The sequence below is a fragment of the Ostrinia furnacalis genome, unplaced genomic scaffold (assembly GCF_004193835.3).
Source record: "Ostrinia furnacalis isolate ACB-3 unplaced genomic scaffold, ASM419383v2 OfSCF6127, whole genome shotgun sequence".
Lineage (NCBI taxonomy): Eukaryota > Metazoa > Arthropoda > Insecta > Lepidoptera > Crambidae > Ostrinia > Ostrinia furnacalis.
Window position 1 is genome coordinate 79,975 of NW_021136366.1, and position 16,475 is coordinate 96,449.

The 16,475-nt window shown below is 35.4% G+C and overlaps 1 protein-coding gene across 1 annotated transcript in view; it reads right to left on the bottom strand.

The window, feature by feature from the left end:
* The window catches only part of Ptp36E (protein tyrosine phosphatase 36E), a 171,155-nt gene that overhangs the window by 10,535 nt on the left and 144,145 nt on the right, over nt 1-16,475 (bottom strand). Inside the window, exons 5-10 of the mRNA XM_028317276.1 lie at nt 11,483-11,570; nt 6,977-7,053; nt 4,147-4,281; nt 1,874-2,011; nt 1,049-1,215; nt 70-205 (exon numbers count right to left, since the gene is read on the bottom strand). Coding sequence (XP_028173077.1) covers nt 70-205; nt 1,049-1,215; nt 1,874-2,011; nt 4,147-4,281; nt 6,977-7,053; nt 11,483-11,570 — 741 coding nt within the window. The remainder of the gene's footprint in view (nt 1-69; nt 206-1,048; nt 1,216-1,873; nt 2,012-4,146; nt 4,282-6,976; nt 7,054-11,482; nt 11,571-16,475) is intronic.

The following is a 16,475-nucleotide window of genomic DNA, read 5'->3' on the forward strand; positions in this document are numbered from 1 at the left end:
TAAGATCTATTAAATGTAACATCGATGAGATTTTTTTACACTACATAAATAAATGCAAAAAGAACCTACCTCGTTCTCAATAAGGCCTTTTCTTGATTGTCTGAGTTTCTTCAGATACCCGAAAACATCAAAGCAGTCTTCTTCTTCAGCTAACTCTAGGTTGGCGTCGATGGCCAAGTACACGCCCGATCGACCTCCTCCGTCACTGGAACAAGTATTTTTATCAGTTACAATGTTCGTTTTCTTATAAACTNCATAAACTATGACAATGCATAAGTTGTATTCCCCTTACGGGTCGTTCACCATAAATTATAATTTATTACAACTTAAGCTGGAAAATGGTAAATTTTTATTGCGATGCAAGACGATTTTAGGAAATCTTGATAGTAATCCTTATAAAATAATAATAAAGAATAAAAGAAAGAAAGAAAGAAAGAAAGAAAGTATTTATTTGATGCGAGTATTAAAAGCGTTACAAATAAATAACAACTTAAACACTAAAGACAGAGTACACGCACCAAAATGGCATCTGCTCAGTATAAGCCGTGACGGCAGAGAGCACGTCACGACCACTGGTATCATTAATACCAGCATTAATAGCAAATGCTGGTATTAATGATTAAAATATTTTAAGATAAGATTTGTCAGAATAACAGTAGGAAATTTCAGTGTCTTCTCCGTTTATAATGACTAGCAAGGAATGATTTCTGTCACTCTGTATTTTTATTTTCCTATAATAAGGATTTCTAGGAAACCTGTGATCTTCATGTCACATTGCGATTAAATTTCCATAACTAAGGAAAAAGAGATCGTTAGCAGGCAATATTTAGACGACGGCATCTACATATAGCATCATAAGTGTGATGCTATTTTCAGTAGTAGTAGCTGTACACACGGCCACAGTGTTAACTATTCATTTATTTCCGTTTTTGCTCTTGTTGTTATCAAATGGTGATTCTTTGCGATAGAACGAGATGGTATGACCGGCAATGGGTAGTTAACACTGTTGCCGATAGTACCTACAACGTTAATAAATATAAGAACTTACTTGCAATGTACCACCATTGGCCCAGCAGCCGGGTTGGTGGCCAGTCGTCTCCCCACAACCGCCCTGACGCGTCTCCTGAACTCCAGGAGTGCGTTGCTGAACGGACACGTGTGCGAGTGCCACTGGGTGTAGTGGAACTGAAGGATGAACCGCTCCTCCACCACCACCTGGACCAAAAAGTTAAGATTTAAGGTCGTCGCACATTTATAATATTATGTACGAAACTCTATGGCTGAGTTGCACCATGTAACTTTGACCGTAAATTTAACGATAACCGGTGGTTTTTGTATGGAGTTTGACAGATTTTTGACGTTTGTCAAAGTTAAAGTAAGATGGTGCAACCCAGCCTTAGTTATACTGCCACTTATCCGCACAGTAACGTTTGATAAGTCTGCTATGAGCTTTAAACTAGGTACCTACCTACTAACTTTTGTTATAGCTTTCAGAAAAAATAATGAAGTTGAAAATTTAAATTATTGCACTAAATCAGAGTCTGCATTAAAAATGTTGTTCAGACAATAATTTAATCCACAAATCCTCTATGCCTCTGGTTAATTACAAAGAGTCGTGTTCCAGCAGTGGAGACTAAATAAATGACTTGCGATTATTTGTTAAATTCATATTCTTTCAAAGAATAATTATTTAGCAAGTGAACTCAATTAACTATTTAGAATTTTATTGCAATGTATCCTCAACGTTCATGAATGAAAGCTTGCAACTATATTGCTCCTGGTAAGTAAAGGCTCTGGTAAGTAAATACAGACCCTAAAAATCAGCTTTAACTCACAAATTAATGGTTAAATGCAGTTGTTCTCGTGTACTTACGTCTTTTTCTGTCTTGTAAAGTCTAAAAGTTCTTATGTGGAAATTGGCCAGCTCCTCTTCCTGGACGATCCCCACGCTGATGTCGCCGTACGTCTCGTCTTTCTCTTTGTTCGGTGGCCAGTATTGAACACACATTACCTGTCCAAAGAAAAACGGTTTAAGTCTATAAAAAGACAAAGTAGAAAGGAACCTTTAGCCTAGGCGCAGACCACCGACTTTTAGTTGGCCGATAGTTAGATAGGGCTGTTAATCAGTACGGAGATGTATAAAAGTGAGCACATTACACCGATTTGGTATCGGCCGATTCTTCTACAAATTAGAATCAGGCCCAACCCAACTATTCGGTCAACTAAAAGTCGGTGGTCTGCGCCTAGGCCTATTTTACAACATACAGCGTCTGTTACTAATGATATCAAATTGGTTACATTTGTAATTTTGTTGATCGTCGATTGTTTTAATTTTATATCGTATGACAATTTGTTATAAATCTTTCCTACTAGCTTATGTGTAGGTATTTTACAAGGTATAAGGTATAGCTATAGGGATCCAAGACTTCTTTGATCACGTTAACAAGACTTTTAGAAGGAATGTCAACTTGAAAACAAATACCACAAAGAGATACGAGAATTCAAACCTACGCTCCAAATCCATTTTGACAATAAAATATTGCACATTCAGCGTTATCGAAATTGTTGAATGGAAAACTCAGTCTTGTATTCAGAGGTAGATCCAATACCATATTTAAATATCACAATTCAATCGCTCAGAGCGAACGAGAAAATATAATATTTTCTGCAACAGTTTTATCAGTAGCTTTTATAACCGAATGGAAATTTTGCGTCTGCGTCGACAAATAGAGCGAAAAATATCTCCCAAATTTTGGCACCTCGACTCACTGAGTCATAAAGTTAGCCGCCATCGCACGGCCGTAACAAAAGCGAAAAAAGGCGGCGGGTTTGACGAGGACTTACTTAAAATTACACTTTCATTCTTGGCGGCCAATGGGTTTTGAAGGATATTGGGGGATATTCATGAGTAGCCCGCCTTAAGTTAACCTTATTCAATTCACTTTTTATTTTGTAAGTCCGCATTGTTGAAAATACGCCGTTCAATTTACGTTGATGTTTATAGAGTTTTGTTATTTGATCTGGGTAGATGGACATCGCATTTATCAAATTCTGCTGTTTTCTATTGACTATTTACTTATTTAATTGACAAAGATTTGGATTCTAGGTAGAGCTTTAAAGGTAGAAAACCTGGTATGTACAAAATTTGAACCTACGTCCTACTGCCATAATGTCATTCTGCTTCAGTCCACTGTTAGATTATCAGAACAATATTGTCAACCCAAAAATATATGAATATTTATAATCGGCTTAAAAACTTAATTTTGATTAACCATCAAATCCTAAGCGGTCGCTTGAGGCCGCAGCAACAATTGATTTCTATTGTCTCGATTCGCGAGTACTTGAAGGGTTAAATTGTTTACAATATTTTACATATTATTATATTTTGCTAAGAAAATAACTTGTAATCCAGATAAATAAAGTTCAAAGCCTTTAATCCATAGCCTCCTGTGAAACGCGATACCAGCTCCGTGGATGTAATAAAGTTTTTCTCAAGCTTCTTCTCAAGTATCAGTGACAAAGTTGTGAGGTCGCCGTCTTTTACGAACGTAATATCCCTTACAGCACATCAAGCTAAAGCAGTGGCGTCTTATCTCATCGCAATAAAGGTGACTTTGCAACAAAAATGATTAGTAGGTACGATGAGCCGCCGACTGTACCTTTGACATTGGAACGGTTATTACTAGCCCATTTGTTGGACAAAGGTCCATCGTTGAAGCAAATATCTTCATAAGTTAGGCAGGTATATAATGCCTTTCGGGTTATTGTCGTTCGGGAACACGAGACACTTTTGTGAACTTGATATTGATAGTTATGATGAGTTAAATAAGACAAGAGGGGCAGTTTCCGAAATTCTTAAAATTCTAAATTGAAGTCTCCTCCGTTGCACAGCATTAATTCTAACATTATTTCAACTCAATTGATTTTTGAAGTTAGGCGAAAAGTAGTTAGTACAGCTCATAAAAAATAGGTAAGTACGTCCAATTGATTGGTAGGGTAAAAATATCCTATACTCGTGCTTCTCTTATACCCTGTCCACGATAATGTTGATCGCCATTTCATTAAATTCTGCTATACAAGTAGCAGACATTCATACAAGTGAATCTTAGATATTGTTAAGGTCTCGACAGTGCACTCTACAATTACCTTGATAAAGTCGAAAGTCTTGGTGAGCATCACAATGGCGGCGGCGCGCTCCTGCCAGATCATCCGCCAGAAGCTGACCACCGTGTCCTCCGTTGGCCCCTGCGTCACTATATACGCGTTCGGCTTTAAAACACTCTGTGGACAATATTAGTTTGTTTACATTTCATGTGACATATTAAATAGGTACCTACCTACCTATAGAAGATGAAACGTGGTGTATCGGTACACACCGCACTATCCAACAGTTATTTAAAAGCATCAATATTTTAAAAGATTGACCTACTCGTGGCGACTAGGATGTGTGCATTGAGATTTTATTTAATTTTTTACCTACACCGGAGCAGCACTTGGCCTGCATCTCACTTCAGCGAGATTACCCAGAAGCTCAACATAAGTTGTCTTTCATTATCAGGTTTTGGATGCTGACGAAAGGGGTTTCCAACCAAAGGACCTTAGATTTTGAATATTTTCTATTGTTGCTAATACAAGTCAAGCTTTTATTTGATGTTTTATTACTGAGAAAAATCTCCGCTCCAATTGTCTAATGTTAAAAATCAGTATTACAAACAAAACCCCCACTTTGCTGTTTAACAACGCGTTAACTTTCTAATTTGCAATCGTTGTTGGTCCGTTTATTTTTCCGACAAAGGCGTTAGAACATAATGCGTAGAGCAGTCCACTTTAGCAGAATCGACCCCGTTTATAATTGGGCCCTTTACGAAAGTTCCGGTGCCCTGCACTCAAGGGCTTTCTTGGATCTTTGACCCTTGTCATTTGCAACAACCTATTTGTACTGTTTGTCATTTTGTATCTACGTAGATGAATGTAAATACGAAATGCTTTTAAAATGAGACTTTTTATAGACTCTGCCAACACTTTCTTAGCACTTACCTTCACTTAGTAACGAAAAAAGTAACCTAAAATCCATTTAATTTTTTATTTACTTTAACGTCGCTAAAATATTCAGGTGTTCTTGAGGGGGCAACCAAGGACAACAAACATTGTAGAAAAGGTTAGAAAAATACACCATATGAAAATAACCAACAGTGATATTCACAAAATCATGATTTTTCTACTTTACGTAATCATTTTCCCAATCAGCTTTTATTAACATAGTCGTAAGATTTAAATTCCAAAGGGAGTATTGTGCACAGCTACAGTTGTAGAAAGGTTCTAGGTAATTTCAGAGTATTGGGTATCCAGGTTAAATGTTCGACGCAAATCGAAAATTTTAGCCGAGTTTTATGTTCATGGACCTTTCAGGCCTTTCAGAATAATGCTGAGCGGAAGGGCGCTGATTATACCCACGGGGACGGTGTTTATTTTTATTCCCAAACATTTTTTGAGCAATTAGGAAGTGTAAACGCAACCCGGCGCTGGAAAAACATTGACTTGTTTTCAATTTATAATTTCCTTACGGCCTCACTTTGAAACACGGGGCGGTCTCATTTTCGGGAGGGTATTAGGTACATAATTTTGAAAGGGCTTTATTTATCTTTTTAAAAGATCTACATTAGGTACCAGTCTCTCACCACTGGCAGACACCTTATATTTTAGTTGATTATCCTCTTTTATTGTGGATTTATTCATTGAAGCATTTAAAAACATAGTGGCCTTATGCATGTGATATGAGGTAATAGGATGAGAGAAGAGTGAGAACTCCAAAACTAACAAATACAATGGTGAAATGGTACTTACTAGCGACAAAATGTAAACTTGTATCACTTGATTTGACTTTGGCTAGGTCAATGTGGTTAATATTTTTTTGTCGTTTTTATAATTGTCAAGACAAGGTTCACAGATTATTTTTCAATCCAGGGCACGTTATGTAAATACAAATGATTTATTTTCTTTATTTACTTCTTCAGTATTAAAATGCGATCGTATCCACCGGGTGTTCATGGGACTCGTATTTATCGTTGGTTCCCTTGAGTAACATTCCTGGAATTATTATGGCGGTACGTGACCCGACTGGGAAGCAGCCTCTTCATAATAAAGCTGTAGGATTGTTCAATGCTAAATCATTATAGGCGTTTCGTTTATCTTTTGTACTCTTTGGCTATAGATTTATAACTGTATAAATCCTTTCAATATACTGACTTTTTAGGAAGATATGGAAACGTTTTTAAATGAGTTCCTCAAGAAACGTATTTTAGGGCATTTTTAATCCAAATCGAATACCGATTTGCAAAATCGAAACTGTAGAAATTAATTTCACACATCTTGTTTTCGTGCTCGAATTCGAAATTCGATTCAACGCTTTTTATCATGAACATGACGCTTGGACGCTTTGGCGGGAAAGTGAACACTGGCTATGTGCAAATCGCAGGAAGCCATAAATTGAAAGAGGAAAAAAAACCTGACGTTTCACTTCCCCTCCAAAAAGTCCGAATACTGATTCGCTTAAATAAATATTTCGCACCTCAATTGTTTTGGGTTATTCGAAATTTGAATCAACTGCTGCTAATTCCTACATATTTTCATAACTTGCGTTGACTTACTTGCCAGCCGTTTATCTTAATAATATGACTGATTTACACGTATTAAGTAGTTACGTAGGTAACTGTTTAACATAATTTTAAGTGATTGAATTGCATGTAAACACAAGTTAGTTAACAACTAAATTTTAACTTGCAAATTGCTACTAAATTCTGTGTTTACATGCAATCACTTAAAATGAGGTTAAAATTTAGTCACCTTTTTAACTACAATACGTGTAAATTAGCCTTTAATGCAGTACCACAGTACTTAGAGAAGATAACGTTGGCAGTACGATCCTATTTCTATGTTTATAGTTAAAGAAAATGGCTTTTAATGTTGTGTTACTTACATCTATATAGGAAGCATTAATGTAATCGGAGTCTGGCTCCCGGTCCACTGAATCTAGCACCACTCTGTTGTAGTCGTCTGCGAACAAAAGTGAACATTGCAATAACAGTAATATGAACAATTTTGTTTTAATACCAATTACTTAGCCTCATTCTACTACTGACATAGCGTATTAGTAAGCTGAAGTGGCAATGGGCAGGGCATATACTAGTATGCAGAACTGACAGCCGATGGGGCAGGAAGGTTCTGGAGTGGAGGCCACGCACCGGAAAGCGCAGCGTAGGACGTCCACCCACAAGGTGGACCGACGACCTCATAAAGGTAGAGGGAAGGCGCTGGATGCAGGCCGCCACTAACCGGCCATTGTGGAAATCGTTGGGGGAGGCCTATGTTCAGCAGTGGACGTCCTATGGCTGAAATGATGGTGATGACTTAACCTCAAACGAAACAGAGCTAGTTTTAGGGACTCTACACACCAAGCCCGCCGAAAGCCTGTCGAAGGTAAGTACTTTAACAACATGTTAAAAGTCATGTCAAAAAAGGTTTGGTGTGTAGACTGCATTAAATATGTACAGTCCACAGCACATTAGACCTTACAAAATCGTTGCAAAATAGCCTCTGATACAACAAGAAAAGTGCCACCGTATTTAGCTTGATGTGCTGTCATTTGTATTGTGATGACTTGGATAGTGAACAAACTTAGATAGTATTTACTTATGTACCTAACTATTTCATGATTCCCTTCCCATGAACATAAATCCTATTAACTATTTGTATTTATTAAATTCTTATTATTTTTATTTCCTTTTAATGTCTGAATGTTGATTTCAAGGTTTTAACGCCAAAATAAAGCGTAAACTCATTCACATACGGATTTAATTTGCTTCGAATGAAAACACCATGCAATTTCATCCAATATTTAATTCAATTGTGTAAAGGCATCAACTCGCTTACAATACCTCCCATTTACACACATTGCTTGTTATGTTACTACACTACCGTACAGTTAACACACAATTTGTTACTACAATTCCATTTATTTCGACATACAAATATGGCAAATCAGTTACATTTAACCGAAGTTAAAATCGATAGGTAATTTAAATATTAATTGGCAAGTGAACAATGTCGACGTAGCCATCACAAATTAATGTTAAATACTTCGCTTGGCTTACTGGAATTTATTTGCTCTGAGGTAAAACTAGCAGGGGTTAATTAATGAAGTTATTTTACACACGGTATTCGAGTTTATATTTTGGTTGCTTTCATAAAATACTAGGTAGGTATGCTCTTTTAATGAAAATTAAAACGATATTAACTTTTATACTTTTATGGGAAAGTAAAATAGCTGTTCGTTTGTTTGTAAAATTTTCACAAATACTGAACCAATTTTAATGTTTTTTTTATTGAGATCGATTGGACTTCGGAGAAGGAATTGGCCATTTTTAATCGAATAACTTCAATGTAGTAATTGATTGTATGCGGGACCCGTAACTTTAAAGTTAGGGATACCAAGTTTCATACTTTATAATTATGAGAATAGTTTACCTACATTTGGTTTGGATTTTACAATCCTTTTAGGCACGGGATGGGTGTATTGGTGGGCTAAAATTTTTTTTTTTTAAATTATTTTGTTCTTAAGAGCTGTGAATTTTTGTCATCATAAAATAAAGATGATATACAGGCTACGCGGGCAAATCCGCGCTAAGAAGTTATCTTTACCGTAGTTATTGAAGCTGTTTATATCCTGTGTAATTAGGTACCATTAACTTATTATAAAGGAGCAGCTTCAAGACGTTGAAACTGGCGCTCTCATTACAAAAACATCTTAAACTCAACGAGAGGAGGCAAAATTCAGCGCTTTTGTTACAGGCGCGGATAAATTGTGGAGGTATGAACCCGGCTTACTTGAGACTTACGGAGTACCTACAGGCGGCATCCAGTTAAACCATGTGCTTTAAGTGGTATTTTACAATACAGTACAAAAGATGGTACATAGAACCTTTGATGGAGATGTTATAGGTGCTATTTCACAAAAAAAAATATAACTTAAGACGAGGTGCTGCTGACTGTACTTTCCATAAATTAAAAAAGTTGCTACAACCGAATATGGATAAAATGTGAGACACGTTACGCAGCGTAAAAGTAATGTAATTAGTTACAGCCTTTTTACTAAAACACATCTGAAAGAGAGCTACTTTAAGACATAGAGTTATCAGAAAAAGTTTTTTAAACGCGCATTGAACACTATTATAAATTAAGGTTTATGGAAATCAAGTGGTCAAGGCATGTTAATTTATTTGTGATAAAGCTCCAATATTTCACTTGTGATATACCGAAATCTACATGGGCAGAAGCTAAGTAAAAATAATTTGGTTTAAAAAAAACTACATTTAACCCCGATTGTTCGAGCAATCAAATAAACACTAATAAAATAATATGTAACATGTAAGTAGCAATATGTGTGGCACAATGTAACACCCCTAATAGGGCTCCCAACTTTATTCAGATTCCCCGAAGACGTAACTGCGGCGAAGAGAATTAGCGGTATGAACCAGAATGGATGTACGAGACTGAAATTCCTTGTTTTAGTACAGAGAACAAATAAGACGACGTTTGAGGGTTACACACAACACAGGGATACGCAATTGTGGTACCGTTTAGCTAAATATTGTGAAACATTAACCTGGAAAGGGGGAGTTCCAGTATAGTAGGTATGATGAAGTCGAAAATATTACGTGTCAGTTTGCAACTTCGTGTTAATGTAATTGTTTTGTATTTGGACGTCCAGTGCAATAAAGGCACTTATTTATGTGGGACTTTGTCTAGAAAACGGTAAGGCTAAGACTTAGAACCTATAGAGTAACACATACCTAACATAGACTTTTGTTATAATATGTCTAGATTTAAATAAGTTGGACTTTTTATTGAAATCAATAGGACTTAATACCTAGACTCCAAAAGTAATTGCTTTTTGGACGTCTAACTGCTATTCCAAATGGCAATTTCGTAGGTAAGACCTATTGTAAGTTGCATAGTTTATGTCTACTTAACTACTCTATTATTGTCTATAATAATGATATAAGATGAATAAGTTTCATTAATCCCGACATGTTACTCGAAGAAGATAAAGTTAGGCGATTGCTCATGAGACGGGCGTGTTGCTGGCAGTAGAAATCTAATTAAGTATCCTACCAGCTCCAGTAGTTGAAGTTGATTTGTGTTTAGACTTCCAACGCACTACTCAAATTTGTAGCCCCGAATTTAGGTTGTTTGAGTTCATAGCTTTATATCAAGGAGCGCTTCTTTGCTTGTTTAACAAATATGGAAAATAAAGTTATGGAGATAAAGATAAAGTATTTCTTAACTAACTAGAAGAAATAATGGGAAAATAAACAAATGGCGCCTCATTTGCTGTTTCTTGATATTTGTTGATAAATTTTATTGCAGAATGATAAAGAAAATATGATATTATAAGTATATATTTTTATAAAATGTTCTGCTCCGATGATGCAAAGTACTAATAATTACGTTATCGCGGAAATTGCGACCTTTTCCGTCACAAAATAACGATACGCCTATTTTACCCAAATTGCACACTGAAAATTCCCAACTCCAAATATTCCTTAAATGATTCCTTTTAGAAATAGCACAGTACTGTTTTTCTGTTTCACATTTTTAAAATCACTCTTACGGCAACATCAAATATGAAAATGCTTCAAGCGAAATGCATTTCGGATGGGACTGGGAGAGCTGACGAAAGCCGGGATGATGTAGGGTTAGGAATAGGGTTGCCAGGTCCAAAAACTCAAAAGCCGGACTCGGTGCTTAATTTGGCCGGACAATCATAGGCTACAGTCCCCCCCCCCCTTTTTTTTATTCGCCTAGTTGAATGTGATACCAAATTTTTCGTGCTCTTTTTGGTGCCCCTCAACATCTGATGCCCAAAGCAAGTGTTTATGGGCTCCACGTAAAAAGCCTAACAAAAGCAGGACAGGTCGGAGGAGAGAATATTTGACCGGATACGACCGTCCGTCCGTCTGAACATGTCCGGCTTAAGCTGGACACCTGGCAACCCTAGTTAGGAACAGTTATTTTACTTGCATTTACAATATTGTTTGTTTACTGAACAAATCTTGAAGGCTGCCCCAATTCTAGTCTCAAGTCTATGCGCTTGGAACGCTCTGTTTATAAATTCAATTTAGTGGATACGGAAAGTTTCAGTAGGCAATGAAAGTAGAAGAATAATGTGGTGATAGAGTTTTGTGATCGAAATTAGTTTGGTCTGAAAATCTTACAGAGCTTTTTCCGAAAGTACAAGTACCTACAGTGACAGATTTAATGGATTTTTTACGAAAACTGCTTTAATCTGGAGTTATGAGAAAATGGGTAGTTATGATGTATTTACGCCAATGTTGTATAGATTTAACTGTATGTATCTATAATCTACTGTAAAACCCTAGCTTTCCTAATAGTAAGGAAATAAAATATAGTTAATGGTACTTACAAGGTATTACTTTCTGGTTTTGGTTCTTGTGCGCGTTACTCTTCTTGGTTGCGTGTCGACATGAATGTGTCTCCACTTTTACTGCTGTCTGTAACAACAACAAAATTAATTTTAAATAAAAAATACCTGCTTTACGCATACCCAATAATTCAAGACTTCAAGTTACGAGTAGAATCATTTTTAGGCGTCGCTGTTTTAGAAGAAAGGTAGACAATTCCCAATAATAAAAGCATTTTAGGGAAGAGGTATTATTGTCAGGATTTGAGAAACCATTTTCACAAACAATGATTTTACACAAAATTAAATCAGGGCGATTTAATTTTGTGATATTTTGTGAAAACAGCTTCTATTTTTCTTCAATTACCTATGTGAGCCTTTAAAAACACTACCTAAAGAAAATAAACAGACGACGGCACATTTTAATAATGTGGCATCTCATAATGTCATTGTAATAGTTGCGAGACAATATTTAAATGAAATTCTGGTGCTCCTTGAGTAAATTTTAACAAAGTATAACGCCCGTATTCACAAACGATGCTTGCTTTAGTAAAACAGCAAATCGAACGCACAGCGTTGAATAGAGCCCTGTGATTGGTTCATATATCACCCAGTGCCCTCACGCGCACTGAGAGACTTTATAGTAATGTTTGAAAATACGGGCGTCAGAATACAACATTTATAATTCCAAGAATCAATTAATCATTGCAAAACATATTGTGGCAAACATAACGTAGCATCTGGCACAACCGCTATGGTTACTATCACAGTTCCTAAGCTGGACTAGTAAAACAGCAAATCAAACGCACAGCGTTGAATAGAGCTCTGTGATTGGTTCATATGTCACCCTGTGCGTTCACGCGCACTGAGAGACTTCATAGTAATGTTTGAGAATACGGGCGTAAGAGTCTGAATACAACATTCATAATTTCAAGAATCAAATCATTGCAGAACATATCTCGTAGCATCTGGCACAAGCGCTATGGTTTACTATCACAGTTCCTAAGCTGGGCTAGTGATTTAATACATTATATTGTGTAATTTATCAAGCCCTGACCAGTGTAAGCCAGGTATGACGCAAAGAAAAATAGCCTGGACCAAATAAAGCTCCGTTAAGTGGGCCATGTCGCAAGAGATTAAGTCGACATAATTTATGTTCCGTAATTGCTTGGGAGTTTATGTGATGCTGCTTGATTCATTTTTGTGATGAGATAGTCACTGGACGTTGTTGGAAACTATGTAATTGTAACGATTAATAAAAGAACAAAATTCTATCAGGGACAGACACTTTCATTTTCAGACAAATAGTAGGTACACATTTGAGCTGCTGATTTTCATAAACAAAATCGTATCGTAACTGTAAAATCATTGAAGAACTATAACTACATGTACTCGTAAAGCACGCTTGATTAGCGATGGCAATGGGAAATATTGATATACATAATTAAGACAATACTTAAGTAAGTAGCTTAATTAAGAGTGATTTCAATTAACTAGGAGGAAAAACGATATACCTACCTACTTATGTTATGGCTGCTGTGTTTTAATATGTATTCATGATACAAACAAACATCAAACAGCGGAAAGAATTTTGATACACAATTTTCTATTCTTCGTTTCTACCATAATTTAATTATTAGTATAAATAGATGCATGGCCAATTTTATTACATAGAAAATCCATCACAATGTAAAGCTTTTTGTTTGTAAAGCTAGAGTCTACCGGCGCGAATAAGCTTGTTATAAAATGTATACTTACATAATGAAATTACATTTCAGACGTACTCCACAAACGAGTCATTGGGGCGTTTTGCGTTTGAAAATGGGAAAAGTTTGAAGCAACGACAGACTAAAATAATTTCACAAAGCTGGAGAGAAACTGAAACTCTATCAGAGGATATACGTGACGGAAATGATAACTCTGAAACGGTTGCAGACTTGAAACTTAATGAAAATGGTTTTATGTTGCAATTAATCTCTTTTATCTTTAGAAATAAATAAAAACGGTTCTTTTAATTTTGAAAATGAGTAAAGTTATCTTACCTAACACCAGGTGCGATTGCGGTCAAATACCCTTGTCTTACATAAAAAAAAACTTATGTAGGTATACCTAATTGTTTCATTTATGATATTTTTTATATGTAGGACAGTCAGCTCTAGGTCGTATCATAGCGTCTTTGTGTTTGATTCTCCATACAATACAATTGTGTATGTGTAATTTGTACATAATATACCTACTACATTATGGCTCTCGTATTTTAAGAAGAATGAAATGGGCCTTTGTTTTCGCAAATAATTAATATGTGAAAGCAACACTTATTGATCGGTTCATCTAATTATATTTATACTCGATTAAAGGCCATCGCAGACGAGCTACTTTTAGCATCGTACTCGTTTTTTGTATCAATTTTGTAACTTGCAACGTGTTGTGTATCATTGTGCTTTAGGAATAATCCGAAGTATGACGATCGCTGATAGCGTTTTAGAAGCTATTTGTAATCTAGAAAGATAAATTAGCTTAAGTTGATTTGTTAATAGAAGATCGGTTAGGATTTCAACAGTTAATTGTCAATAACTTAAAAATAACAATGAGAAGCCCATATAAAGCAATAATAACTTGCTCTAATCGTACGTACATAAAAAGCGACAAATATGTATCTTTTAAGTAACATCAAAATAGCGAGTCGAATTTACATAGTTTCCAAAATACGATGTATTCGCCTACATGTGTACCCACAAAAAGTATTCTGCAAGTCTGTAATACCCCTAGACGTTGAACGTAAGTGGAATATAATTCACAAGAGCTTTGTTTACGTGAGATTTTTATTGCGAAGCCAATTTGTAAGGATTAAAATTGAATGTAAGAACGTTCTCCAGACTTGTTGAAATCGAAGGAAAATTAAAATAGACTACGAATATAATAAGTACATAATAAGTTTGACCTTTTGCTGTTATTCTCCTGGACACCATAGCATCGCGGTGGGGATGGACAACATAAATATATATATATACACACAACACATATATATATATTTGAAAATACTTACAGCATTCATCCCCTCCGTGATGCTAATGGCGCCACGGAGACTACCAGCTCTCTGAAAGGCCAAATTTATGTATAGTAAATTCGATAATTTTAATAAAATACAATCAATGGTTACATCAAACACGGTGTAATTTACGGTAAGTCAGTTTAAATTGCCTGACACAGTTTTCTAATAGTTATAGTTGTGTGCAAATTGCAAACTGTAATAACACTATGGGAGCTAAGTCAAACTAACTTTGCTTAGGTCTTGGACTGTGACCCGCATAAGTACTCGTAATGCGAAATAAACACAACGGAATTTAAATGAATTTGTTTCCACTCCAAAAACTACATTAATTTAAATAAATTAAACTATACTAAAATTCTTGAAAACCATTGTTATTCAACGGACAAACGCAAAATACGGTAGGCATTATTTCGCTTAAAGATTTTCTCTCAACAAAGCTAATAATATAGGTATTTGTGCACGACGGACGGCCCCGAATAGAAACTTAAATAGCTGTAAATAATTGTTTCGTTTTTGTTTCATAGTTGTTTCATAGTTGTTTCATTTTTATTTCGTTTTATAAAGTTTGTATAGTTTAAATGTCGATAACTTCGTAATACAGTCCACTTTCTCTTTGTTGGTTCTCAATTAGTAATGTGTCGAGTCCTTAATTACTGATTAATAGGCGTATGTGGGACGTTGGAGATGTATAAATCATAGTTTATTTTAGAAAACCATAGAAATGTATAATTTGATAGCCCTTTGTTTTATGTATATCGATTAAACCTATAATTTCGCATAGTTATGTATGTCGAGTCGTATTTATAATATGTAAATTAGAAAGATAATTATGTATAGATCTTTATAGTTATTTACTTTNAAAAAAAAAAAAAAAAACATACGGGTTGAATTGAGAACCTCCTCCTTTTTTGAAGTCGGTTGAAAATAGCCTGGACCAAATAAAGCTCCGTTAAGTGGGCCATGTCGCTAGAGATTAAGTCCACATAATTTATGTTCCGAAATTGCTAGGGAGTTTATGTGATGCTGTTAGATTCATTTTTGTGATGAGATAGTCACTGGACGTTGTTGGAAACTATGTAATTGTAACGATTAATAAAGAAACAAAATTCTATCAGGGACAGACACTTTTATTTTGAGACAAATAGTACACATTTTAAACCACAGATTTTCATAAACAAAATTCATAACTGTAAAATCATTGTAAGAACTACCTTCATGTACTCGTAAAGCACGCTTGATTAGCGATGGCAATGGGAAATATTGATATACATAATTAAGATAATACTTAAGTAAGTAGCTTAATTAAGAGTGATTTCAATTAACTAGGAGGAAAAACGATATACCTACCTACTTATGTTATGGCTGCTAAGTTTTAATATGTATTCATGATACAAACAGACATCAAACAGTGGAAAGAATTTTGATAAACAATTTTCCATTCTTCGTTTCTACCATAATTTAATTATCAGTACCTATAAATAGATGCATGGCCAATTTTATTACATAAAAATCCATCACAATGTAAAGCTTTTTGTTTGTAAAGCTAGAGTCTACTGGCGCGAATAAGCTTGTTATAAAATGTATACTTACATAATGAAATTACATTTCAGACGTACTCTACAAACGAGTCATTGGGGCGTTTTGCGTTTGAAAATGGGAAAAGTTTGCAGCAACGACAGACTAAAATAATTTCACAAAGCTGGAGAGAAACTGAAACTCTATCAGAGGATATACGTGACGGAAATGATAACTCTGAAACGGTTGCAGACTTGAAACTTAATGAAAATGTTTTTATGTTGCAATTAATCTTTTTTATCTTAACAAAAAAAAGCTACTATTATTTATGAAAATTATTATGTAGGATAGTCAGCTCTAGCTCGTATCATCGCGTCTTTGTGATAATAATTCTCCATACGATACAAATTGTGTACCTATATGTAATTT